The 23,586-nt window shown below is 34.4% G+C and overlaps 3 protein-coding genes and 1 long non-coding RNA gene across 8 annotated transcripts in view; 3 read left to right on the top strand and 1 right to left on the bottom strand.

Annotated features, from left to right (window-relative positions):
* The first annotated feature begins 1,226 nt into the window (after nucleotides 1-1,226).
* On the top strand, nucleotides 1,227-6,046 carry zgc:113691. The gene is given in 2 exon segments (NM_001012493.1): nucleotides 1,227-1,457; nucleotides 5,293-6,046. Coding segments are annotated over 2 exon segments (702 nt in total). The 5' UTR covers nucleotides 1,227-1,330; the 3' UTR covers nucleotides 5,868-6,046.
* On the bottom strand, nucleotides 2,356-5,188 carry LOC101883238 (uncharacterized). Of its 3 annotated transcripts, none has more exons than XR_011006584.2 (5): nucleotides 5,145-5,188; nucleotides 3,936-4,024; nucleotides 3,779-3,844; nucleotides 3,174-3,428; nucleotides 2,356-2,939 (listed from the first exon to the last, which is right to left on the bottom strand). It is a non-coding gene; the product is annotated as an uncharacterized lncRNA (long non-coding RNA). The 3 variants fall into 3 exon arrangements; XR_012392225.1 differs by having other exon boundaries at nucleotides 3,174-3,359; XR_012392224.1 differs by lacking the exon at nucleotides 3,174-3,428.
* A 1,442-nt stretch (nucleotides 6,047-7,488) lies between the features above and the next one.
* On the top strand, nucleotides 7,489-21,457 carry ndc1 (NDC1 transmembrane nucleoporin). 2 transcript variants are annotated; one of them, NM_199943.1, is given in 18 exon segments: nucleotides 7,489-7,599; nucleotides 7,920-8,040; nucleotides 9,753-9,854; nucleotides 9,955-10,129; nucleotides 10,441-10,570; nucleotides 11,420-11,528; nucleotides 11,614-11,665; nucleotides 11,812-11,944; nucleotides 12,048-12,140; nucleotides 13,721-13,802; nucleotides 13,891-14,055; nucleotides 14,162-14,422; nucleotides 16,275-16,387; nucleotides 16,607-16,657; nucleotides 19,626-19,689; nucleotides 19,791-19,891; nucleotides 20,305-20,465; nucleotides 20,599-21,223. In NM_199943.1, coding segments are annotated over 18 exon segments (2,016 nt in total). In that variant the 5' UTR covers nucleotides 7,489-7,560; the 3' UTR covers nucleotides 20,663-21,223.
* Nucleotides 21,302-23,586, top strand: part of glis1a (GLIS family zinc finger 1a) — a 48,176-nt gene continuing 45,891 nt past the window's right edge. For both annotated transcript variants that reach the window (XM_073926158.1, XM_073926168.1), the window contains exon 1: nucleotides 21,302-21,747. The gene's annotated coding sequence lies outside the window, so the exon portion shown is untranslated. The remainder of the gene's footprint in view (nucleotides 21,748-23,586) is intronic.

The following is a 23,586-nucleotide window of genomic DNA, read 5'->3' as shown; positions in this document are numbered from 1 at the left end:
TATTTTAACTTTACCATGATGAATGATGACAGTAAATAATATTTGACTAGATATTTATTAAGACATTTCTATACAGCTTAAAGTGACATTTCAAGGCTTAACTAGGTTGATTAGGTTAACTAGGCTGGTTAGGGTAATTAAGCAAGTTATTATATAACGATGGTTTGTTCTGTAGACTATCAAATAATATAGCTTAAAGGGGCTAATAATTTTGACCTTAATTTTTTTTTTTATTTAAAAAAAATGCTTTTATTCTAGTTTAAATAAAGCAAGTAAGAAAAAAAAACTGGCTGGGCCAGTTACCATTTCTGTGTGGAGTTTGCATGTTCTTCCCGTGTTGGCATGGGTTTCCTCCAGGTGCTCCGGTTCCCCCCACAATCTAAACACATGCGCTATATTTATATATATATATATATATATATATATATATATATATATATATATATATATATATATATATATATATATACACATGTCCGTATGTATGTGTGTATGGGTATTTCCCAGTACTGGGTTGCGGCTGAAAGGGCATCCGCTGCATAAAACATATGGCAGAATTGTTGGCGGTTCATTCCACTGTGGCTAAATAAGGGACTAAGCCGAAGGAAAATTAATTAATGAATTATCTGTATCCCATAGTCATGTAATAAATATTCAGCAGTTTTTTTTTTTTCCATTTAAACCCACACGCACACAAATACAAACCAAAGAGCTGAGCATGTGCCAGGCGTAGAATGATTTTCCATTTATTAAGTCTCAGTGATTAATGATGAATTTGATATCCAGTGGGTTTGGGTGCAGATTTCATCCTCAGCATCTTCAAGATTAACGAACAAAGGTTTATTGTCGTAGATAAAATCTATCTTGTCTTGATGTCAGGATCTGATGCAGTGCAACGTTTCGATCTTCTCCTCTTACCATCGACAGTGCACTTTTCACCTTTATTCCTCACACTCATTAGATTAATTAGATAAATGATTTTCTTAAAGTTGGCACTGGCATTATGAAATGGCCTGAGCTACATTTTCCAATTAACAAAATAGAAAAATTGTGTCACTTGAAACTGTGCCAATGTGTGGTGTGTCCTAATTAAGGGTCATTCTAGCCTTAGCTTAGAGTTACACTGAAGCAGCCTCCCAAACCTGTAACCTTTGTGGAGGAATGTCAGCTTCACTGTTTCCCTTTACACGCTGGATTAAAAAGCAAGCGCTGGACCTGCTGACGTTGTCGCGTTAATGACCTGCAAATGGAAAAGCTATTTAAAGAGGCTCTGACCTGACGACCTGTTATTATGGCTTTTCAATATTGCATTTAAGACAGCACATGAATGATGGCTGCTAAAGCGGAAAAGGTATCCAAATACGAAACTTTAAAGCTTCTAGAAAAGTGCAGAAAGGAGAGAGACGATGCTCTGCACCGCGAGAACGCCATGAGGGAGAAGATGAGACAATACGAGACTCGGATGAGACAATAGTATGATCCTGCACAACTGGAGTAGCTGCACTCTCAGGACCGCATGTTTAGGACCGCATTTTTAGGACCCTAGTTTTTTGCGGAAGCGCCACCTACCGGATTGGATGACATAGTGAAACTGCATTTCTAGGACCCGTTTTCAGGCACTTTTTTCCAGAGGTTAAAGTGTAAAACGCCTGCTTTAAATAACAATTTTAAAATGAAACAAATGAATTTACACCTAAAATATAAATGAATAAATAGAGTTGAGTGCCTTAAAAGTCTTAAATTCCTTGAAAAATACTGTATATTGATGAACCCCATTACATTGAACTAATTGGCTCAGTATTAGGGAAAATAAATTGAAATCAAATGGGATCAGCATTTGCAGTTACTAATTTAATACCAGGTTGTAAAGGTTTTAGAGAGTCAAGACACAAGAATGATTCAAGAATGTACATTTATATAAATATCCACACAGTCTTTCTGTATTAATGCAATTCAACCACAAAAATGACCCCACTGTTTATTCAGTTGCTGCATTCAATTTTTTATTCCTGTGAATGAGAGAGAAGAGAGTTCAAGTATATGTATGTATGTATATATATATATATATATATATATATATATATATATATATATATATATATATATATATATATATATATACAAACATACATACACACAGTAGGGTAAATAAATATTCAACACGTTTCCAATTGTCTCAGAAAACATATTTCTAAAGGTGCTATTGACCTGGAAACCAAAGAAAAAAATATATGAATATAAAACAAATCTAATTACTTTACAAATTGTTATCAACATCTGGTGAAAATTTCATGTCAACAGCACCTTTATAAATATGTTTTCTGAGAAAAATGGAAACGTGTTGAATATTCAATTCAATTTCAATTAATTTCATCTTTATTTCTAAAGCACTTTTACAATGTAGATTGTGTCAAAGCAGCTTAACATTTATTAAATTCAGTTCAGTTCAGTGTGGTTTAGTTTTCACTGCTGAAAGTCCAAACACTGAAAAGCAAATCCATCGATGCACAGTTCCACAAGTCCTAAACCAAGCAAGCCAATGGCGACAGTGGAGGAACAAAACTTTACAAATTGATGAAAGTGAAGGAATAAACCTTGAGAGAAACCAGGCTCAGTTGTGGGCACAACCATTTCTCTTCTGGCCACACTTCACGTGCAGAGCTGCAGTCTAAGCGCTGGAGGCTGAAGAACACTGGGCGTCCATCGTGGAGAAGCTGCTGGTGTGAGTAGGGCACCAGCGGGTTTTCAGGCTGGACCACAGGATCAATGCGGGCACTCATCTGTCACTGGGGTCTTTCATTAATCAGTCTCATGCTCTCCACTTCTCCATGACCACCACTGCATCTGCTCATGATACGGTCTGTTTCAGGATTATGGATACATTTAGAAGTCCTCTATGGTGGCATCATCTCTTCACAGGTCGCGATCTCTAGAGGCCTCTAGATAAATATCCCCAGGTGGAAATAGGGAACAAGGAAAATAATTAGCACAGCTGCTGTTCATAGTGTATTTAAACAAAAGATATTAAATATCAAGACAAAAATGAAGTGCTATGAGATAAATTAGCAGTTTTATAAATAAACATGAAACGCACATGATTATTTATAACAAAATGTCTGGTGCATTAAGACAGCAAGAGTGTGTCCTCCAGGTGGTTTGTCAATCCCACTCACCCGCATAGAGCACATGGGGCAGCACAGTGGTTAGCACCGTCGCTTCACAGCAAGAAGGTTGCTGGTTCAAGCCCCGGCTGGGCCAGTGGTCATTTCTGTGTGGAGTTTGCATGTTCTCCCCATGTTCAAGTATATAAGTGTAAATGGGTGTTTCCCAGTACTGGGTTGCGGCTGGAAGGGTATCCACTGTGTAAAACATATGCTGCATAAGTTGGCGGTTCATTCTGCTGTGGCAACCCCTGATAAATAAAGGGACTAAGTCGAAAAGAAAAATGAATGTATATAGATATTCTTGAATATGTAAAATCATGTATATAAACTCAAAAGGTTAACCAATTGTTATGCAATTAAATTTAGATTAATATTTAATATAAGTGGTATAGTAACAAACATTTGCTTTACAGTGTTAGCTATAATATACACACACACACACACACACACACACACACACACACACACACACACACACACACACACACACAGATATATATATATATATATATATATATATATATATATATATATATATATGCACTGTTGGGAGAACCAAACAGGAAACCTTACTGCCAACTCCATATTTTTTAGTATATAAGAGCAATACCCACCTATTGAATGGTCTCTCTTCTTTCGTCAGTTGTTTGTCAATCTGTCTGTTAAATTATTTTACTTCACTGCAATAGAGAACAATCACTGTTGAGTTAACATATATACCAGTAACAAAAAGGCTCTTTGAGCATTGTGCAAAATTAACCATATTCTGACCTGTAATGATAACCGTTACCAGAAAGAAAGACCTGCTCAGCATCATCCAAAGACAAGCTCCTCAAGACACCCAGATCATGTACGATGTCCTATGAAAAAAATAAAATAAAATCATTTAAATATGGACTAAAATACCACCACAGAACAGCAAATCATTTTACATAGGTTCATAAATGAGTAGCACCCAGCATGCAGTTTATATACTTATTTGGCCAGACATTCCTCTGGAAAATGAACACCACAGATAAGCTGCACTTCATCATAGATATGCTATAAACTCAAGAACACAGCTAGCATTTGTAACTGTATTTATAAACTGCTTATCAATGTCTATTAAATGTAGAGTTAATGCTAAACAAATAAAATATTAATAAATTAACTATTTATTAAATGCTTAATACATTATTTATAGTATGCAGATGTTATAAAGTGTAACTCAACAGTTTGCGATAACCTCAATGAAAATATTCCTGTAGTTTGTTTTCTTTTCTTCCTACAATGAGCCTAGGCAATCCAATCATATTGGCCATCACTTCTTATTCGCCAGGTAAAACATACCTGATATACATTAAAGATATGAGACTTCATATGGTTAAGGCCTGCAGAATAAGCCTAACTTTTAAAACCGTCAAACATCTCATTCATCACTGTAAAACGATGACAAAACATCAGGCTAATAACACATTGTGGGGCTAACAGGCAGTCAGCACAATTTTTTATGTGCTAATGTAATACAACGTTGAGTAATGGTTTTTACACGAATATAGCAAAATATAGATAAATCTGAAACTCTCACATCAACGTGCTTTTACCATCTTAGTTTAATGCATGTGTCACTAAGCGTATTAGACCGCCGTTAAGTCAACAAGCCATTAAATCAACAATGTTTCAATAAACCATGGTCACGAACTACGATCGTCGTAGCATTTAATCAAACTAGAAAACGAACTCTAGAAAATTATTAACAGTTATAGCAGCTCTTACTCTGGCTGTGTAAAATTATCCATAATTATTATTATCATATTTTATTCTTCTGGAAAAAAAAACTCGTCACGTAACATTTTTGTCCCAGTCCCCAGACCCTTGGGGTAAATCATGCAGGCTAATCTGGCATTTCTGCATAACTTTACAGTATAAAACAGCAGCATTACAAAATAAACACATACTTTAACAGTTTAAAATAAAACTTAATAGAAAATCGGTACTTACACTTTCCTTGTAATCCGTGTCGTCCATTAGCGCATCCTTGATCCAATCCGACAGTTGGCGCTGTCACAAAAAAATAGGGTCCTAAAGATGCGGTCCTAAAAATGCGGTCCTGAAAGTGCAGCCACTCCAGTTGTGCAGGATTACCCTTCTCGGATGAGATCCACAGAAGCGCTCAAACAAAAACTCAAGCAGCTGACTTTGGACAACAAGGAGCTGCGGAAACATGTGAAGGTCCTGCGGGCTGAAATCGGCTTAGAGGCCAATCCCAAATTTAACGGGAAAACCACGAAGGACATCATCAACGACCTGCACGACAAGGAGATCGAGTGCAATTCGCTGGTCGAGAAAGCGGGGAAATTAAGTTTGACCATTGACGAGCTCACTTCTGAGCTAGCGAACACCGTCACCTCTAAAACTCTCCTGGAGGACCAGGTCCAGTCCCTGCAGCAGAACCTTAAGGACATGACCAACAACCAGCGGCGGCTCCTCAAGCTCTGGGAGGACAAGAAGGCTCAGCGGGAGCAACTCTCACTGCCCGCCATCCCACAGAGACCCGGACAGAAGCCCGTGGTGCACAAAGGTGTCCAGACAGAGATGTCCATAAGCTCAGCTCAGATTTTACCCACGAACGCCTTCGAGACCAAGAACCGCCGAGACCTCGATAAAAGCAGAACCAGCCTGGAGAGACGCAACATCACTTTAGCAAACGGCACACACCGATGAAGCAAAGGAATACACAAGTGACCGTTATTAATTAGCCTGCTCTGAATACTCAAACTTTTTTTTGCCGCTGCACATCTCTTGGCTGCTGAATGACTGAGCATACTTTGAATTCAGCCTATTATATTGTTATTTTATTTTATTTTTTTAGACTTTTAAATTAAAAGGATTCATCCAAAAATGAAAGAATGTGTCATAATTTACTCACCCTTCTCTAGAACCTTTTTTTCTAATCACAAAAAATTTATTTTGTAAATAAATCTAATTTATTTTATTGTGTGTATATTATTAATTTTCTTTCTTCTGCCAAAAAAAATGTTATTCCTGAAAGCTGGAAACCTGTAATTGACTTCTATATTTGTTTTTCAAATGGATTTAGGTTGTGGTTTTTTAGCTTTCTTCAAAATATCTTCTTTTTTTAATATAAGGAACTCAAAAAGATTTAGAACCGATTGAGGGTGGCTCAATAGTGAGTAAATTTTCATTTTTGGTCGAACTATTCCATTAATATGTTTAAATGACAAAAACAGACTCAGTTATGTTAAGACTTTTACTGACTCCGTTATTTGCTTCCTATGACAGTTTTTTAAAACTGCATGATGTAAACAGTGTGTACATTGAATTACTGATAAACATTAAGGGCAAATGCCATTTTTTTCTAGCTCTTCTCTTTTTAATTACAACATTTACCTGTATAATGCAAACAGTTTTTAAATGTATTTTTCTTAATGTAAACTGCTTAATGGTATTAGCCAGTTCAAGAAAAATGACACCAAAATTGTGTTTTTCTATGTGGATCTTTTCCAAAGCAGTGGTTCTCAATAAACATCCAAGGGGTGTTAAGATGACTTAAAGGGATAATTAACAAATAGAATGGAAACTCCGTCTTCATTTGCTCAGTCTTCATTTTAAACCTGCTTAAGCTTCTTTCTTCTGTTGAAAACAAAAGATATTCTGAAGAATGTTGGAAAGCAGCATCGACTGCTTTCCAACGATTCGTTGTTTACTACAAAATCCTATCTTATTGGTTCAACAAAATGAGAGTTAAACACGTTTAACTGCTTGATCATGAGTAAATTTTCATTATGGGATGAGCTGTCCCTTTAAAATTATTTAAAATACAAAGCATTAAAATAGACACACAACGTCATTTTATTTGGTTAATTGGATGCTAAATGTGTATCTCTACTTGTGCGAAGCTCAAAATTTGTTATCGGATTGAGTAAAGGGCAAATATTTTTGTAAACAATAAGGCCCCTTGAAGTGAAAAAAAAAGTTGAGAACCACTGCTTCAAAGACATAATTCATACAAATTTGTAGATTCAGAAACGGTTATTCATTTTGTCTTTTAAACTTGTGTGATTTATTTTATTATTATTCAGAACACAAACGTTGTTTTGGTTAATATTAGTATTGACTTCCATTTTATGAACAAAACACGCAAGTTAAAATTTTTCTTTGTATTTTTTACAATATTTTCAACGTTCTGAAAGAATGGTTATTTAGGGTGAGCACATGACAATTCAATCTCTGTACGGATTATACTTGTGTGGTTTTACTCAGGCAATTAGTCGGACGCCCTCGCCATGGTCCTTATGAGGTCCTTCGAATGTGTGGCGCGGGCACTGCTCTCACTTTTGCCATGTTGATTATGGATTTTACTCTGGTGATACAGAATTGAAACGAGCATGTCAAAATGTTTTCCATGAAACAGAATTGCTGGTTTATAAGAAAGGTAAGAACTGGCTAAGTATAAACCGTATTGAAAGAACTGAACGGTAGCCAACTAGCGTTAGGAACTTTACAAGTTTAGTCGCAGACTTTTGGGCACCATCACATCACCGTGTACTGTTATAGTACCTTATAGTTTGTTTCTGGTAAATTGATAGTGTATTGAATATTAGTAATTTGTTGAAAACTAGTTACATTTTTAAAGCCATAACAACAGACGCAAATTGTGTTTGAAAGCAGCTGACAAACAAAGCTTTATCAAAACACTAATGTACGTTACCAGAACAAAGTCTCATCTTATTTTATTTATTTATTTATTTTCAGGTTGTGATCTGGAGAGCGGTGGCGAGTATTGCATGGTCAGTTCTTCTCCTGCCCATCACAACTGCAGTCTTTGTGCTCTTGAGTAGATTCAGTCTGTTTCACCCCATACAATGGATTTCAGGTGAGGAAAAGATCAAGAGTGTCTAACAAAACGCATGATTACATGTGGTCACTGATACTGGGATTTGATATGTGAATTCATTATTTATAAAAGCAGAAGATCTGACCGCAAAGCACGTTACACAAAATGCGTTGTGCTCTGACATGCACTCTCGAAAATAACGGTTGTGTAATGGCATTGATGGTTCAATGAAGAACTTGCAATATCGAAAGAACCATTAAAAGGTTTTGTTTTTCATCCTATAAACTAAAAACTGATTACTGAAAGATTCTTGGAGGAACCCAATATACTTCTCTATGGCATCATTTCAAAAGCGCTGTGTGTATGAAATAAACATTTGATATACTAATATAGGAGAATATCAAGTGACTTTAAACAAGTTTAAAGCTCAGTGAGTTTAAAAAATATATATTCACAGTAGCAAACATTAAATTGTTTTATAACCTTCTTGTAATTTATATCAATGAAATGTATTTATTATTTCCGGACAATTTGGATAAAGTATACAATTTTATTTCCTAATTGTTTTAATAATCAAGTGAAATGATAATGTATTTTATGGTTCTCTTAAACATTTAAAGTTACACCATAATTTGGACGTTATTATGCAAAAAATTTCATTATCTAAAAGATTTGTAAAAATTGTGACAGATTATGTGTAACAGGTTTTCAGATAGGCCTGTCACGATGTCAAATTTATTGTGATAAACAATATTATTGTTCTTTTAAAATCAATTGATGCCACTCATTATATAATGCAAGTATGAACATCCGCTTGTTAAGTTTGATGTCACGCGAAGCAGCTTCCTGGTCCAACTGCTATATCAAACTGTATAGGGAGATTCATCAAATGGTCATAATAAACGTTTACAAAGCAAACATTTTTTTTATTTTATAAAGTATTAAAATTTTGGTATTTGTGATGCAGCAAGTCCAGATACTGTTGTGTACACCATGAGTTTATATAAAATACACTTTATTGTTTGATATGACTAAAAATTGACCATAATCAAGTATTTTCTCTATTCAACTGAGCCTCGGCTTGGACCTGGAAACAGTATTCCTTTCGTCACCTGTACGTCACAACTTAACAAGCGAATAATAGCATCATAATGGAAGTACACTCTTACAAAGAACAGATAATATTTAATTCTTAAGAATAATTATTACAATTATAGAAACTTTAATAATTAGGCATTGGAATGAGAATTTGAAAACTTCTATTTCCTAAACAAATAAAACATTCAACAAAAAGTGCAAGGTACCAAGTACCCTGTTTAACAGTCAATTTAGACTTACAGAGGCACAGGACACCGAACAGGCCACATCCTCTACCAGATCTATTTTCAGCTATTAGGCACACAAATATATTATATTATTTGTAGTAAATAATTCTATAGTAAATACTATAGTTTTTTTTAACCATACTGACGCTGAGACCTTTAATAGAGATCACATGAGATGACAGAGGCTGTGCAATGAGCTAAAATGTTGCTAGTATGGGCAATGTGTATTGCATCACTGAAAATTATTAAGGTCCTGTCCATGTGTTGTGCGACTAATTGATATATTGATTTTTGTGATGGGCATATTTTCAGGAAAGTTTTATTATTAGGCCGATAATTAAAGAAATTCACATGCATATGGATCTGTAGGCTGTATTTAGTTAAGCTCTGAATGACTCTATTCAGCATCTCAAAACTTGTTTTCAGATTGCACAAATCTGCTTACGGCCTCCAGCACCATCTTTTCCCTGATGGTGCTGTGTGCCGTGGTTCTGATCACTGGCTTTTTCAACCTGGAGTTTTACACACGTGAGTAAACAAACTTGATTTGTCTTCACTTTTGGATTTTCAACAAGTATTGTATTTTAATACTAATCATTTAATTAACTTTTTTCTCTTCTCCCTCAAGTGGTTCCCTCAATTCCATGCTCGCGTGTGGCTCTTCTGGGAACGGTGCTTCACCCACTTCAATGTGTCCATTCTTTGGTTTACTCCTCCATGGGCATGCTGGTAATGTGGTGTGCTTCTGTCATCATCAGCGGACGTTACAGCACTCTTGGAACTCCCTGCATGCAAAACGAGAGGTGGGTTTTGACCTGATTCTACTTGTCCCACATACAACATGTCTAGTAGATTGTCTTTCAATAATTGCGTTCGTTAAATAATTTGTCGGCAAACCGAAGAGATTGAAATGCCTGTAGTTATCTTAAATTGTTTTAATTGAGTCTGTAATCCTATCTCAAAATTGCCAGGAGGTCAGTCTTAAATAGGCCAAGTGCACTTCTACAATGCAAATGAAATGGGTTCTCTGTCTGCAGTTTGGTTTTTTAATTTGTTGCACATTGTGACTTTTTTTATAACAAAGTTAATAATGAATGCTGTTTATTTTCTGTAGCGGTGACGTGCTGACCTGTCTGAACGAGTATCATCTGTTTCTTCTTCTGGCTGGGGCTTTCATGGGATACAGCCATAGTTTTTTGGGAGTGGTTAAAAACATGTACTATGTTTCCTTTCAACCCATACAAGTAAGTATTTGACTGCTCATTTGTCATAATTGGTGGTTGGCTAATATATATTTATTAAAATTATGATATATTTTTGATGTTTAAAATGCATGTTATCATACTATTTTGTTAAAAGTGGGTAAGCAATGACTATTTACGTACAAATTTGTACCAATAGTTTGTATAAAAAACGGAATTATTTATTGACTAAGCAGCAAAACCTATAGCAAATGCCAGTATTTGCAATTTTAAACATTATCACTTAAAATATTGTAGTTTAAACTAAGGCTGGGCGATATGGCAAAAATTAAATCTCGATAATTATTTTCTATATTAAACGATAACGATATATGATTTTATATAAGTTGTTTATGCTTCCACATTTAAAAGGGCACCCCAACAATGACTGAAGTCACAAAAACGACAGGGTCCCTGCGTAACATTTTCGGTCTAAATTTTCAGTGGCGAAAAATTTTTTGGCGAAAAATCTCTAATATTAACACACTTTTAGATTTCCATTGTTGCACAATTCTGCTGTGTGATTGACTCTTGGATCAAAGTCCAGAGCTTACATTAGTGACATAAATTTTATTACGATTCGATATAATATTGTTTATCGGCCCAGCTCTAGTTTAAACAATTGTTCAAATTTAAATGCTTTCTGTGCTTGCAATGTATTAATCATCTACTAGTTATACTGTATAGTGTGTTTGACAATTCTATTATAGATATAATTCATTCTATTAGATATTATATCTAATATTTGATTTAGTCTTTTAGTAGTACTAAAATATAAAGATCTACATTTATTCTTCCGTTAATGAGTTAACAATGTAAATCTTCTTCCTCCATCTCACATTGTTTGTGAAGCAATACAAATACCCGCAGTTCAAGGGCTGTCTGCCAATGCTGCTGAAGTGCAGTGTTATTCAGTCTTTATATTCAACCAGGAATTTTGCTGCTCTTTATTTCTTTTTCGGTAAGTTACATAAAAAGTTCTTCCCCATTTGAAGTAAATTAATCTCTATGGTTGATTTTCTTTAATGTCGCTTTAACTTTCTTAGGGTATGTTCCCAGGACCTGGATCTCCAGCACACTTAATCTACCAATAGACAGGTCAGATGTAGAGCCTCAATATATTATTAATAGTAATAATAACTGGGATATTTGCTATATTAATAAACAAATGGAGATGAACATACTTTCATATAACCGTTTTTTTTTTTTTTTTTTGTTTTTTTTTTTTTGTTGCTATTTTACAGTTCTCTCCAACCGCTGGATTCACTGACTGGACTTCTAGACTTCTCCCTCCTCTACCACCTGTCTATCAGTGGCACATTCCTGTACTTCACCTGGTACCTCATCGTGCTTATCTTCAGGATTTATGCCACAGAGGTATGGGAATGTGTGGAGGTTAAATTTTGTACTTTTCAGAGCATTTTACCTTACTCAAGTTCATTTTGAAAATTTTGCTTATTTTTTACTTGTAAATTTTCAGGCCTACAGTTTTCCAGTGCAATCCACGTTTTCTGAGGATGCAGAACGGTGCCTGCCTAAAGTTGTAGGTGAAAAGAGCACTCTAGTCATGAAGGTTAGTTTTTTTTTTTAAAAAACAATTTATTTACAGTACTGATGCTGCAGTTTAGTTTCCATTGCATTCTATATAATGCAAAAAAAAAAACTTGCTTCTAGAGTGTACACTGTTGCATTCCTGCTAAATGCACTTTTTCTCTGCATGGTACAGCACAGTTCTGTTGGGTATAAGTTTTCCATGATGAATACATTAGGCATGATATGAAAACCGGTTTCAAGGTTTACCATGGTTTGAAAAAGTCAAGGTTTTAAAACGGGTAAAATTTTCTGCTATACCGTTCCTCATGTATATGTAGTATTTTTAATGTTTTGTAAAGAAATCTGTGACTTTGAAACTAATGAAGATAGCAGAGGTCAATGATTTTTTTTTATTATTTAGCCTCACTTGTTTGCTGTTTTAAAATATTATAAATGTTTCCTAAAATAAACTATCATGTTCAATGGGGAGAAGTATTTTTTTTTACCAAGACATTTAAAAAGAACTTATTTTAGTTGTATTATATATTTAGATATTTTGATCCAAGTTTATCATATCGTCAGAAACTAGCCCATGCCAAGAATGCACACAGCTGATCATTGGTCTGAGTGTATCGTTGCTTCATACATCATTAGATTTGCGACATGAAACACTAAAACTTCTATATTTAAGTAGACCGATCAGCCACTGCTGTATTGTTGATTTGTATGACTAAATCGTTTTTATACCACTACAAAAAAAGACACCTGATATGGCAGCATCGTGGTCAGGAAAAGACGTTCAGACATTATTTTATGGGAGTCAAGCATTGGAACCAATCAGAGCTGAATGGAAATGTATGGAATGAAAGTCATAGGCAGTCATAACAGTAAAGGTGGTGCAGCTATAGCTTTAATGACCACCTACAAACAAAACAGCAGTACAAAACAGCAGTGGAAATATAAAGTAAGCCAAGCTGTGTCATGCCAAACCATATCTTATCATGCAGTGGAAAAGTGGCCTAAATGAAAAAGACAGTATTATTTATGTACTGCTTTTTCCATATGTTGCTACTAGTTTGTAACCCCTTTAAAAGTTTATACAGCCTTGAAGTTTATAATTATTGTTGTTTGCTATGACAACTGTTTTAGTTGGATTTATACATTTTGTTATTCATTCATTCATTTTCTTGTCGGCTTTTTCCCTTTATTAATCCGGGGTCGCCACAGTGGAATGAACCGCCAACTTATTCAGCAAGTTTTTTACGCAGTGGACGCCCTTACAGCCGCAACCCATCTCTGGGAAATATATTTTGTTATATTCAGTATAATAAATTAAGTGATAACATTTAATATTGTATTAAAAACACAATGTTTAGTATAATAAATCTATACAATTTTATTTGAAATCACTGTAATACATTTTTCAAATAATTTGTAAAGATTTGTAAATATTCGGTGTCATGTAGTTATCAGTTCATTCAAAAATGCAGTTTTAACTTATGATATGATTTACAGACATAATTTATTTTCTGAAATGGTAATGTCTTGTAAATGTGTTTGTTAATAACTAAGGCTTATTGACAGATGATTTATATTCTTGTTTATGTCTTTTTGTTTCAGTTTTTGGCTCTGCAAGACCTGGCTTTATTGTCACAGCATTCTCCCTCACGAAGACAGGAGGTTTTCAGTCTGAGTCAGCCAGGTGCAAACTAAAACCTTTCTAAAAACAAAAGTCTAAACTGTAAATTCCTTTTATGTCACTGGTAAACCAATGCAACCTATCTGTGAAGGTGGTCACCCTCATAACTGGAACGCCATCAGTGGGGAATGTCTGTGTTTACTGAGAGATTTGACCCAGAGACTGGTGGCTCATCAGGATGCAGTGGCCTCTAATGGCAGAGTCAAGTCTCAGTCTGCCAGCAGTGACACCAGATCAGCCTCTTCCAGCAGCTCAGGCAAGAAATCTTATATAACCTCTCACAATCTGCTCATTATCCTGTACCTCCCTCAGTGACCAACTAAAGGCTGATTTGATTTATTTATTCGCTCTTTCTTCTGTAGTGTTGTCAGGAATGGAGGATGTTCCTGAGACTCCTCGACCCACGGTTCCTCTAAGGACCCCTGGTTCAGTGTTTAAGTCTTCAGTTGGGGGCATGCACAGCTCACTGACTGCTCCTTTCACTCCGGATGTTGACAGCCCTTTCTGCTCCCCTGCTATTCGACGTCTGGTTGGCCAACAGGATCCTCAGTCTCCTTGGTTTGGGACTGTGCAAAGTCCACACATCATGAGAAGAGGCCCCAAACTATGGAGCGCCTCTACAGGTGAGCCAGATGCTTTCTGTAAAAGTTTAAGGCACTATTCCAGCACATGGTATGGTGTAGCTTGCTTTGGAAAGGCACACATTAGGATGCTATTCCACTACACTCTTTACCTAATACCTAATACTACAAACATGTGTGAAACTTTTTTTTTTTTTACTGCCACCACCATGAGTGGGTTTCCAGATGAGCCATAAAATTACCAAAATATCATGTATACACACTGCTCATCACTGATTGGTCAGATTACATAAAATTTGCCTGAAAATAAGTGAAAGACACTTTGCAAATTGTAAATTTGAGACCAGGCATGAACAGTCTATACTAGATGTTGAATTGGCAATTCTAGGTTGACTCATTTGTAATTACTGAATAACAACCCAAGCACCACCTAAATGTAATTACTGTCAAGCTGCTCTTCCCATGAAACATATTTTTTTGGATACCATAAGACAAAATATTTGTAAGGAGAGTACTTTGATGAACAGTTTTTAAAAATTACCATCAGGAAGAATCTTTAATTATTTATTAAAAAATGAGCTGAAAAATCTTATAACTTTGAATTTATTTTTCTGTAAATTCTATTCATTTTTATCCTACATATTTGTCCAAGTAACTTTTTATTGTAATACAAATTTTTGTAATTTACAAATTGTTTTTATCATTTGATATTTTTATGTATATCCATATTGCCATGATGTGGCAGTAAATAAAAAATAAATAAATCACTGATGGGTCTGGTAGTTTCATCACTACCAGCATCACTGGATTTTTACGACATGATACTCTAAACCCACTTTATTTAAATGGTCAGCAGTAGCCACTGCTTTATTGTAGGTTCGCATAACTAAAACACTTTTATAACATAAGAAAAGAAACCAGAAATGGCAGCATTATGGTAGAGGATATCCAGACTGCGGTGGAAATGCAACCCAAGCCGAACTGAAGCAAGCCTTCCTCATTTGCGAAACAAAAAGATGACAATATATAAGAAAGAAAGAAAAAGTAATATGTGCTAGTTTTTGTTTTGAAATCAATGAAAAAAGCATCAATTTCACTAAGTTGTGCTTGAAAAGATATTTTAATTTGTCACAATCACAATTATTCATAGGTAAAGGAATAATAGGATGAGTTGATGTTGATGTTGTTAGACGTGCATTGTTCATTTTTTGTCTGTGAATCTTACTGAAATGCATTTCTTTGTATGGGAAGTACTATAAAATAATGCATGTTAATTAAGTATTATAATTGTGGGTTAATTGAGTATTAAAATCTGTGAAATAATTATGTAATTTTTGTTATAATAATATATAAAAATATAAATTACAAATAGAAAGTAATTCTTAATGCACCCTTTGATTTGTTGATGAGCTGTTTTGTAAAAAAAAAATAGTATAAGTGAAGTAAACACAAATTAGTTTGCTGCTTGTTCAAACTACTTTAAAATGAAGTAAAACAGCACTATTCTTGGATTTTTTTTTTAAACAACTTAATTATTTTATGTTCCGTCCACCTAAATTTAAGTTGACTTAATCAATTTGTTTTGGGATAACATGAGTGAATTATGTGGAACCCTGCATTTTTGACATTCTAGTAACATTTAATGTTTGAAAAATTGTAGTTGTATTTATATGGAACTACAATCAAGCATGAAAATGTTTTATGCATTTTTTTTTTATCAATTATTGCTAATTACTATTTATCATAATCAAATGCAATATTTATTAGTATTATGCTGTAAAGTAATGTTTTTACTCAAATTACTGTCAGAAGCCCAAACAAATGTACACGCCTTTAAGCAATACCTCTCCCTTGTGCCATAGTGTAATCTAGCATGTTTTTTAATGTTATTCAGAATCCCAAAGCAATGGCAGTCCTCCTGCTTCTCCTGCCATTTCTCCCAGTCCTCCAGCAGCCAATCAGAAGCCCAGCTTTCTGGCCCAGTGGCTGCAGAACAGGAAAGAGCAGGTAAAATCTCCATCTAAACATGAAGCCTTTATTATTTTATAGGCTTTTCTTGGTTTCCAAGCATGTGTATCCATAGGAACCGAAACAGACAAGGTTTTTGAGTGTCCAGTTCGGTTGCTGGGGAAGAAAGACAGTTCACATTTCAGTGTGATAGCATTACATGACTTGAAGACACCTGTTAACTCATGTTCCTGTCATACTCTCCATTGTTCTGCTCAGGTTAAAAGCTTTTTGGCAAAGCGGGGGCTGATAGTGTATTTATTTAACAAGGTAAGGTTAAGCATGCATTATCTGAACGAAGGATCTGTTCTGCGGCCACATGTTGCTTCAATGACAGATTTTTAGTTACGCAAATCATTAATGCATGTGTCTGCATGATTAAATTAGCACCAACAACCACTAATCTCTCCTGCACTGCTAGTTGTGTTTAGATGGTAGTGTTACGTAATTACGACTCCGTTTACACACAGTATTAAGTTAATAAAAGAATGACGTTTTATAAATTGCTTTACAAAATTACTTTTTACTTGCTTAATAAAAAAAAATCCGCCTTTGTCCATTTTTGTTGGTGTGTTATGATATATAAAAACTGTGGATAAACTGGGTCTGTATTAGGGATGCACTGAATTGTAAATTCTGGACCAAATCCAAAAAGCTCAATATGGACTTGGTCAAAAACAGAAAATGCATATGTAACAATTCTAATATTGCATTTCATTATGTAATTTTAATACAAAGAAAATTTGTGACATTGTTTAGCAATTTATATTAACAGGCTTAATGATGAATATTAATCTATAAATTAATATAAAACAGTTAAACTATAAATTTGCTATTTCTTTTTACATGTTAGTTTATGGTCTTGTATTCATAATTAAGCTTATCATTATAAATTGCTAATTAATCTCACAGATTCATATAGTGACATTCATATCGCAACACATGTGCCCCTAATTATTTTTTTAACAGAATTAAATGTAAAAAAAATCTCAAGTACACAATTCTCAAGTAATTATTTAACTTGGCAAGTATAGTTAATCTTATTTAATCATTTTAAAGAAAAAATAGACATGCATGTTTTTGTTTTCTGTTGTTTTTTTTTCGGTGCATCCCTAATTTATTGTGGGTTGTAGTTCTATAACATCTTCTGTCCCTGAGCTGTCAGGTGAAGGTCTTCATTTTGAACCTTTTAGTGTGTCTCTGTACCGAGTTTCTGGAAAATAAATCACATTGCATCAAAACTGTGTTTACGGTAAATTGCAAAATAGTTGTTTTTCTACCTTAATATACTCGAAATATATCAGCAGGTTTTAAATGCATTATAAATGGGTATTTTTGTTTTGTTTTGTGTACGTTTGTTTTGATTTATTTATTTTCAACAGAATATTATACACTTAAAACAATTCTTCAAAAGTACATTTTATCTAAAACAACAATGTTTGCTTATCATATACACTTTAAGTAACAAATGAATTTAACTGGTTTGAAATGAAGCGAGATAAAGCAAAAGCTTATTAATTTCATTATTATTATTAAAAGTGGCTTTAAAGTATAAGTCACATGACCTGTCAGAGTCCTGGGGTCTGTTCTTCGTACCTCGCTTAAATGATTCTAAGATAAATCTTGCTAACTTGTCTCTAGCTAATTTGGTTCTTCTAATATGTGAATCAGATTAAAATGTTAGGATGAACTGATCTGAGATCGCTGCGTGTGTTGTGAAGCAAAGATCTATTCTCGAAATCATTATCAGCAATGCAGCTTAATGACATCATCTGAATAATATTCATTTATATAATACATAAAATTCATAGTAAATGATTTGTTAAATATGATTTGCAATAACTTTACACATTTGTTTTGATATTTAGCAATTTTATTTAGTTTTAGAGCGGGTTTTCTTTATTATAGCAGCCTAGGCCGATTTTAAGTTTCTTAATCAACAAATTTAAATAAATTTTTTGTCAAAAAAGCCTTTTTACTATTGTTAAAGGTGTCTGCAGTTTCTGCAAAGCATAAAGTCACTGTCATATTAGCTACCAAAACATGTGCATGACTGCATAAATTACTATTCCTTTAAAAAACAAACAAAAAACAGTTGAATATTGTGCTTGTTTATTGTCATACACAAATTGTAAAACTTGGTGGGTACTTTAAAATAGGATGCATTTGAATCTACAAAAAGTCCATATTAATAAATGTCCAGTTTGAACCGCTTGGGGAGAACCACCCATTTTGTATCTTTTTTTTTTAGTGCAGATTGCATAAGATATATATATATATATATATATATATATATATATATATATATATATATATATATATATATATATATATATATATATATATATATATATATATATATATATAGACATAAATATTATTAATTATTAAATAATGACTATTTATTATAAATGATAAATGTCTGTTTATAACTTTTTTTTTTAAAAACTATTTTACTATTTTCCCAAGTGTGTATAATTAATAGGTTACTACTGTAAGAAAATATCAGCATTTGGTACATCCTTTCAGTATCATCTTATTTGAAATGAGCCGATCTGATCCTGTTTATATGAAATAAACCTGCTCCCAGGTTTAAGCTACTGGAACTGTTGCTATGACAACAACTCTCGGATGAGTTTTTAAGATCAAAACGTCCCTGAATCATGTCAAATCGTCAATAACTAAATCCAGCTAATTGAGTAATTCACGTACGAAGAATGGACCCCTGTTTAGACCGTGATTGTTTATTATTAGGGTGTGTGTAAAGAGAAGTATAATGAAGGACAGCGCACATGGATCACTCTCACTGGGTAATCTGAAATTGAGGGTGCTCTAGCATTAATCCAAATCTGTTTACTTTGATACAATATTTTTGGTTTTGTCTATTATGATTTTTAATAATTATTGCATTTATATGCAGACTTCACTCCCAAAACTTAGCCCTGTATATGATCGTTTCTATTAGCCGTGTTAATACCAAAGATTTTAAACCTATTAAATCATCATGAATCATTTCATCACTGAGGAACAGTGTAGATTTTACCCCATAATAAATTATTTTTGTCTGAATAGGGATTTATATTCCAGAAATACTTTATCTGTCTGTCTGTCTGTCTGTCTATCAAGTTAGGTGTTTAGAGTCTGCGCACATTTATTTGAATATTTATTTTAGATCCCTGAAGTTTATAAAATGTCTCAATCAAGCTGCTTTTCATAATCAATCGTTTCTATTGAGCAGCTTCCAGAAGCCTCAAGCCAAGCTCTGTTTGCTGACAGCCAGGCTCATATCTGGGCTCTTCAAGGTTAGAAAGTAGTGATACAATTTATCAGATGCCATCTTGCATTCTTATCTTTAATATTTAATATTGTTTTTATTTATTTGTTATATGTTTTCTTTGTATAGGACTATCTCATCTGGTGGCAGCCTCTTTCTCAGAGGATCAGTTTGGAGTGGTGCAAACAACATTACCCAGCATTCTCAGCAGCTTGGTAGTCTTGCTTGAGGTAAAATAGGGGTAATTTATAGAATGTTAAAGCTGGTGGCTACAATCTTTAAGCTGCTACAAACTCCCAAATATGGTAATTGTTGTACATAAGACCACCATGCTGACATTGATAAAAGTCTTATACAGTGTTTATTCATTTGATTTATTTTCCTTAAATCATTTTGCAGTTTAATTTGTAAGTATTAAAACACTGTAATCCAGTTTTTTTATATTAATTTTCCATCAACAATATTTATTTAGTCAATTTATTTTTCATTTTATTTAATTAATAATATCAATATGTATGGACTTTTTGTTTTTTATAATTCTCCAAAAATTAGTTGAAACTTATTTATTTAAGGTGTTACAACAGACTGAGTTTAAATGGGGACACACTGATTGAGTTTGTTTATTCTGTGTTGTTAATCGTAGGCTGTTGACAGACATTTTAAGCTGCCTCATGCCTCCAGCAAACCAGCGAGGACCGTCTGCAGTATGGGTGACTCCACTTACAAAACTCTAAGGTTTGCTTTGAGAGCTGCACTGAAGACAGCCATCTACAAGATTACTACCACTTTTGGGGAACACTTGAAGTAAGTCTGTCTTTTGTAGTAAAAACATTTAGGAATTTTTTAAAATATATTTAAATAAAGTCCTGAACATCCCATTTCACAACTCAACAGCGGATGTTTATGCTCAATCTTGCTGTTTATTTTTTGTTTACAGTGCTGTGAATATTTCAACTGAACATAGAAAACGGCTTCAGCAGTTCTTGGAATTCAAGGAATAGAGCAGACAGCATCTTTATTTCAGACGTGTGTGTGAGGATGCAAAAGACAATATGCTTTACTCAAAGGATTGATTAATGGAATTTCGGCACTGTACATCACTTAAAGCCTTACAAACGTGTTGAACTTCACATTCTCGTCCATTCACATTCTTTAACTTTTACATCTTTTGTACACAATTCCACAGTTTGGGGATTTTTGTTTGTCTGTAAGTCTGGTGGGCTTCAAAAGCATGATGGGGAGTGAGATGATATGAAAATAGTGTCACCTTTTTCAGCATATTTAAATTTTATAATCTCTTAAAAAAAAAAAAACAAGGGAGAACACTTGCCTTTTTGCAGTTTTCATCTTCCATTATTATTTGTTCGTCGTTGTTTTGTATAAGTGATGTTTGTATTAGTTCTGGTTGGACTGTTCATTTTGATTTAATCTGGCTGCAAAATGCAAATATGAATGTGTTTGGATTTTTTTTTTGCCATGAGTATCAATTTGGTTATTTTGTCAATATTAAATTTTAAATGATCAGATACCTGAACACACTTTTAATAAACTTGTGTAAATGTTAAGCAAACGTTTGCAAAAAATGAGGTGCGAAGTGTACAATACCTATTATTTCCGACAGATGGCGCTGTTTGCTTTCTCACATGGCTCTGCACTAAAGAGATGTTTGAACGTTTATTATAAATTGAATGTACTTATTTTTTTATCTTATTGGGAAAGCATGAAGTATTTTAGAGACTTGTAGCTTCGTCCTGCAGTTCGTAAAGTGTTGTGCATAAAGTCGACAGTAGTCTTCATGGCTCATTTAATGCGTGACGTTACACTTTATGTGTCGAGTACGCTAATATCATTCGACGGATGACGAGCGCGTGTCACTGTTTTCTACTAACGTTAGTACATTGACGTTACCGGTTTACAAGAGAAGGCGGTTATGTTTTACTGTGTCGGTTTTTAAGAGGAAGAGATGAAGCAGCTGTTGGATTATTGGTTTGGTCTTCAGTACGCTGAGGAGGACTGAAGGATGGATGAGTTACTCCAGTGTTGTTTCCAAGTCCCATCAGTGGACTAACGGTGCTCCAAACAACGGGTGAGTTTATAATGACAGTTTACTAACGTTACAGTATAAGTTAACCTTAAGTTGCAGGATTATTATATCTCTGAAGTTGTAATTTATTTGTTGTGATCCCTCATTATCAGACATCCATAATTAGCCATCATATTTGTTGTATGAATGTTAGATAAAACATTTTAATGCTATTTCGTCAAAAATGTATATAGCATAGCCTAAACTAAACTGTTTGCTGCAGATGCTAACGTGAACTTACGACTTTTTTCCTTCGTATCATACCGTACAAAAATAGTGTTCGTTTTATTGTTTAATTTTTATCATTTATTTTGATAAATTATGTTTGATCCAACATTGTGATTAAATGTGGCTGTGCTTTCGGACAGAGATATCGCTAACGTTAGCAGTGTGATATTTTTTAGTCCAAGGGTGCTTTCACACCTACACTTTTGTTTCGGAACGTATCTCGTTTGCCCAGTTAGCGCGGTTCGATTGGCATATGTGAACAGGGCAATCGCGCTCTGTTCCGCGCCAAAGTAATCGCTCCGAGATCGCTTGAATGAGGTGGTCTCGGCTCGATTGAAACGAACCCTGGAGCGGTTCGATTGTAGTGAGAAAGCGATCCGATCCGAGCGCGGTTATACCACAGTGTTTTATGGATATGTAATAAGCTTACGGCTATATGAAGAGAGAATTATGAGTAGGGCGGGAAGTTTCGCGAGTCTCCGGATGCCCGCAAACGAGTGATGATCTCCCGGTAATCTCGCGTCTCTCTCCCAGTCCTCAAATAGGCATCGTCGCGCACCCTTCTCACCCCTCCCCACCGTGTCTCTCCTCAGACACGTCGCGCGCACCCTGTCAATCACCACCTAACCACCACCTCTCCTGACAGCTGAGCTGGAAGCTGCAAAATAAACCCTGACACTCTGACCAATGTAAGGAGAGTTTACTCGCACGTGACTTGTTTTAGCTCTTTTGGTCCGATTAGAAACTTTGCAGTGTGAAAGCGAACCGCTCCAAGAGCAAAGAGCAACAATGTAACAATTGTAATCTCTGTTTCGGAACAACTGAATCGATTCACAGGTGTGAAAGCACCCCAAGTCATTTTTTTAACATTCATGTTCGTTCATTGGTGTTAACCTACACTTTGAATTTCTTTAGTTATAACGTTAACTTCCTCCTTGTTCATGTTTTTGTGTTGATCTTTAGCTGTTACTTCAAATAAAAGTTTAGGATAACTTAAAAATCTGTATTATACAATATTAAAGTGAGGTGGTCAGTGAAGAACAGTGCACTTTAACGTATATTTGACAAGATGTTTGAGAAAAGTGAAAAACTAAGGTTTCCACGTGAAGATACGTGTTATTCCTGGTTATAATCTGTAAACTTTTACTTTAAAAGTCCTAATATCGCTGAGTTTGTGAATGGATTTGGTTTCTTTTCCACCTTTGTTTGGGTTGCAGTTTATGCAGAACTAAATGTAGATGCAATTGCCATTTTTTTGCAATTAAGTTTTCCCTCTTGGATTTTTCTTTCACTGTACATTTATTTATTACAGGATTTTATTTATTGGATATCTACTGAGCTTTAAACTGACACGTCATGATATAAAATGGACAAACAGATTGATTGTTACACTGTTGGTTTTAGTTATGTAACAAAAAAATGAATTATAAAATGATTCTTAATTTTGACAGTAAAGTGAGTCAAAACAATGTCTACAAAAGAAAAGAAAAGCATGTCTTTTTCCCGTATCAAGATGATACAGAGTTTCTAAAAAATTTTTGGCTGAAGAGATGCTTGCAACACAATGATTACCAGGGAATTAATTAAAGGGTTAGTTCACCCAAAAATTAAAAT

Source organism: Danio rerio, chromosome 2 (genome assembly GCF_049306965.1).
Source record: "Danio rerio strain Tuebingen ecotype United States chromosome 2, GRCz12tu, whole genome shotgun sequence".
In the NCBI taxonomy this organism is placed as follows: Eukaryota; Metazoa; Chordata; class Actinopteri; order Cypriniformes; family Danionidae; genus Danio; species Danio rerio.
The sequence above is the reverse complement of the archived record's forward strand: the minus strand, read 5'-3'. Positions and strand labels throughout refer to the sequence as shown.

Excerpts from the sequence above, each read along its gene's own strand:
- ndc1 (XM_009298544.5), top strand. The coding sequence starts at position 7,561 with ATGTTTTCCATGAAACAGAATTGCTGGTTTATAAGAAAG. Across the intron at positions 7,600-7,919 it reads ATTGCTGGTTTATAAGAAAG|GTTGTGATCTGGAGAGCGGT; the intron begins GTAAGAACTGGC and ends ATTTATTTTCAG. Across the intron at positions 16,388-19,625 it reads TGCAGAACAGGAAAGAGCAG|CTTCCAGAAGCCTCAAGCCA; the intron begins GTAAAATCTCCA and ends TCTATTGAGCAG.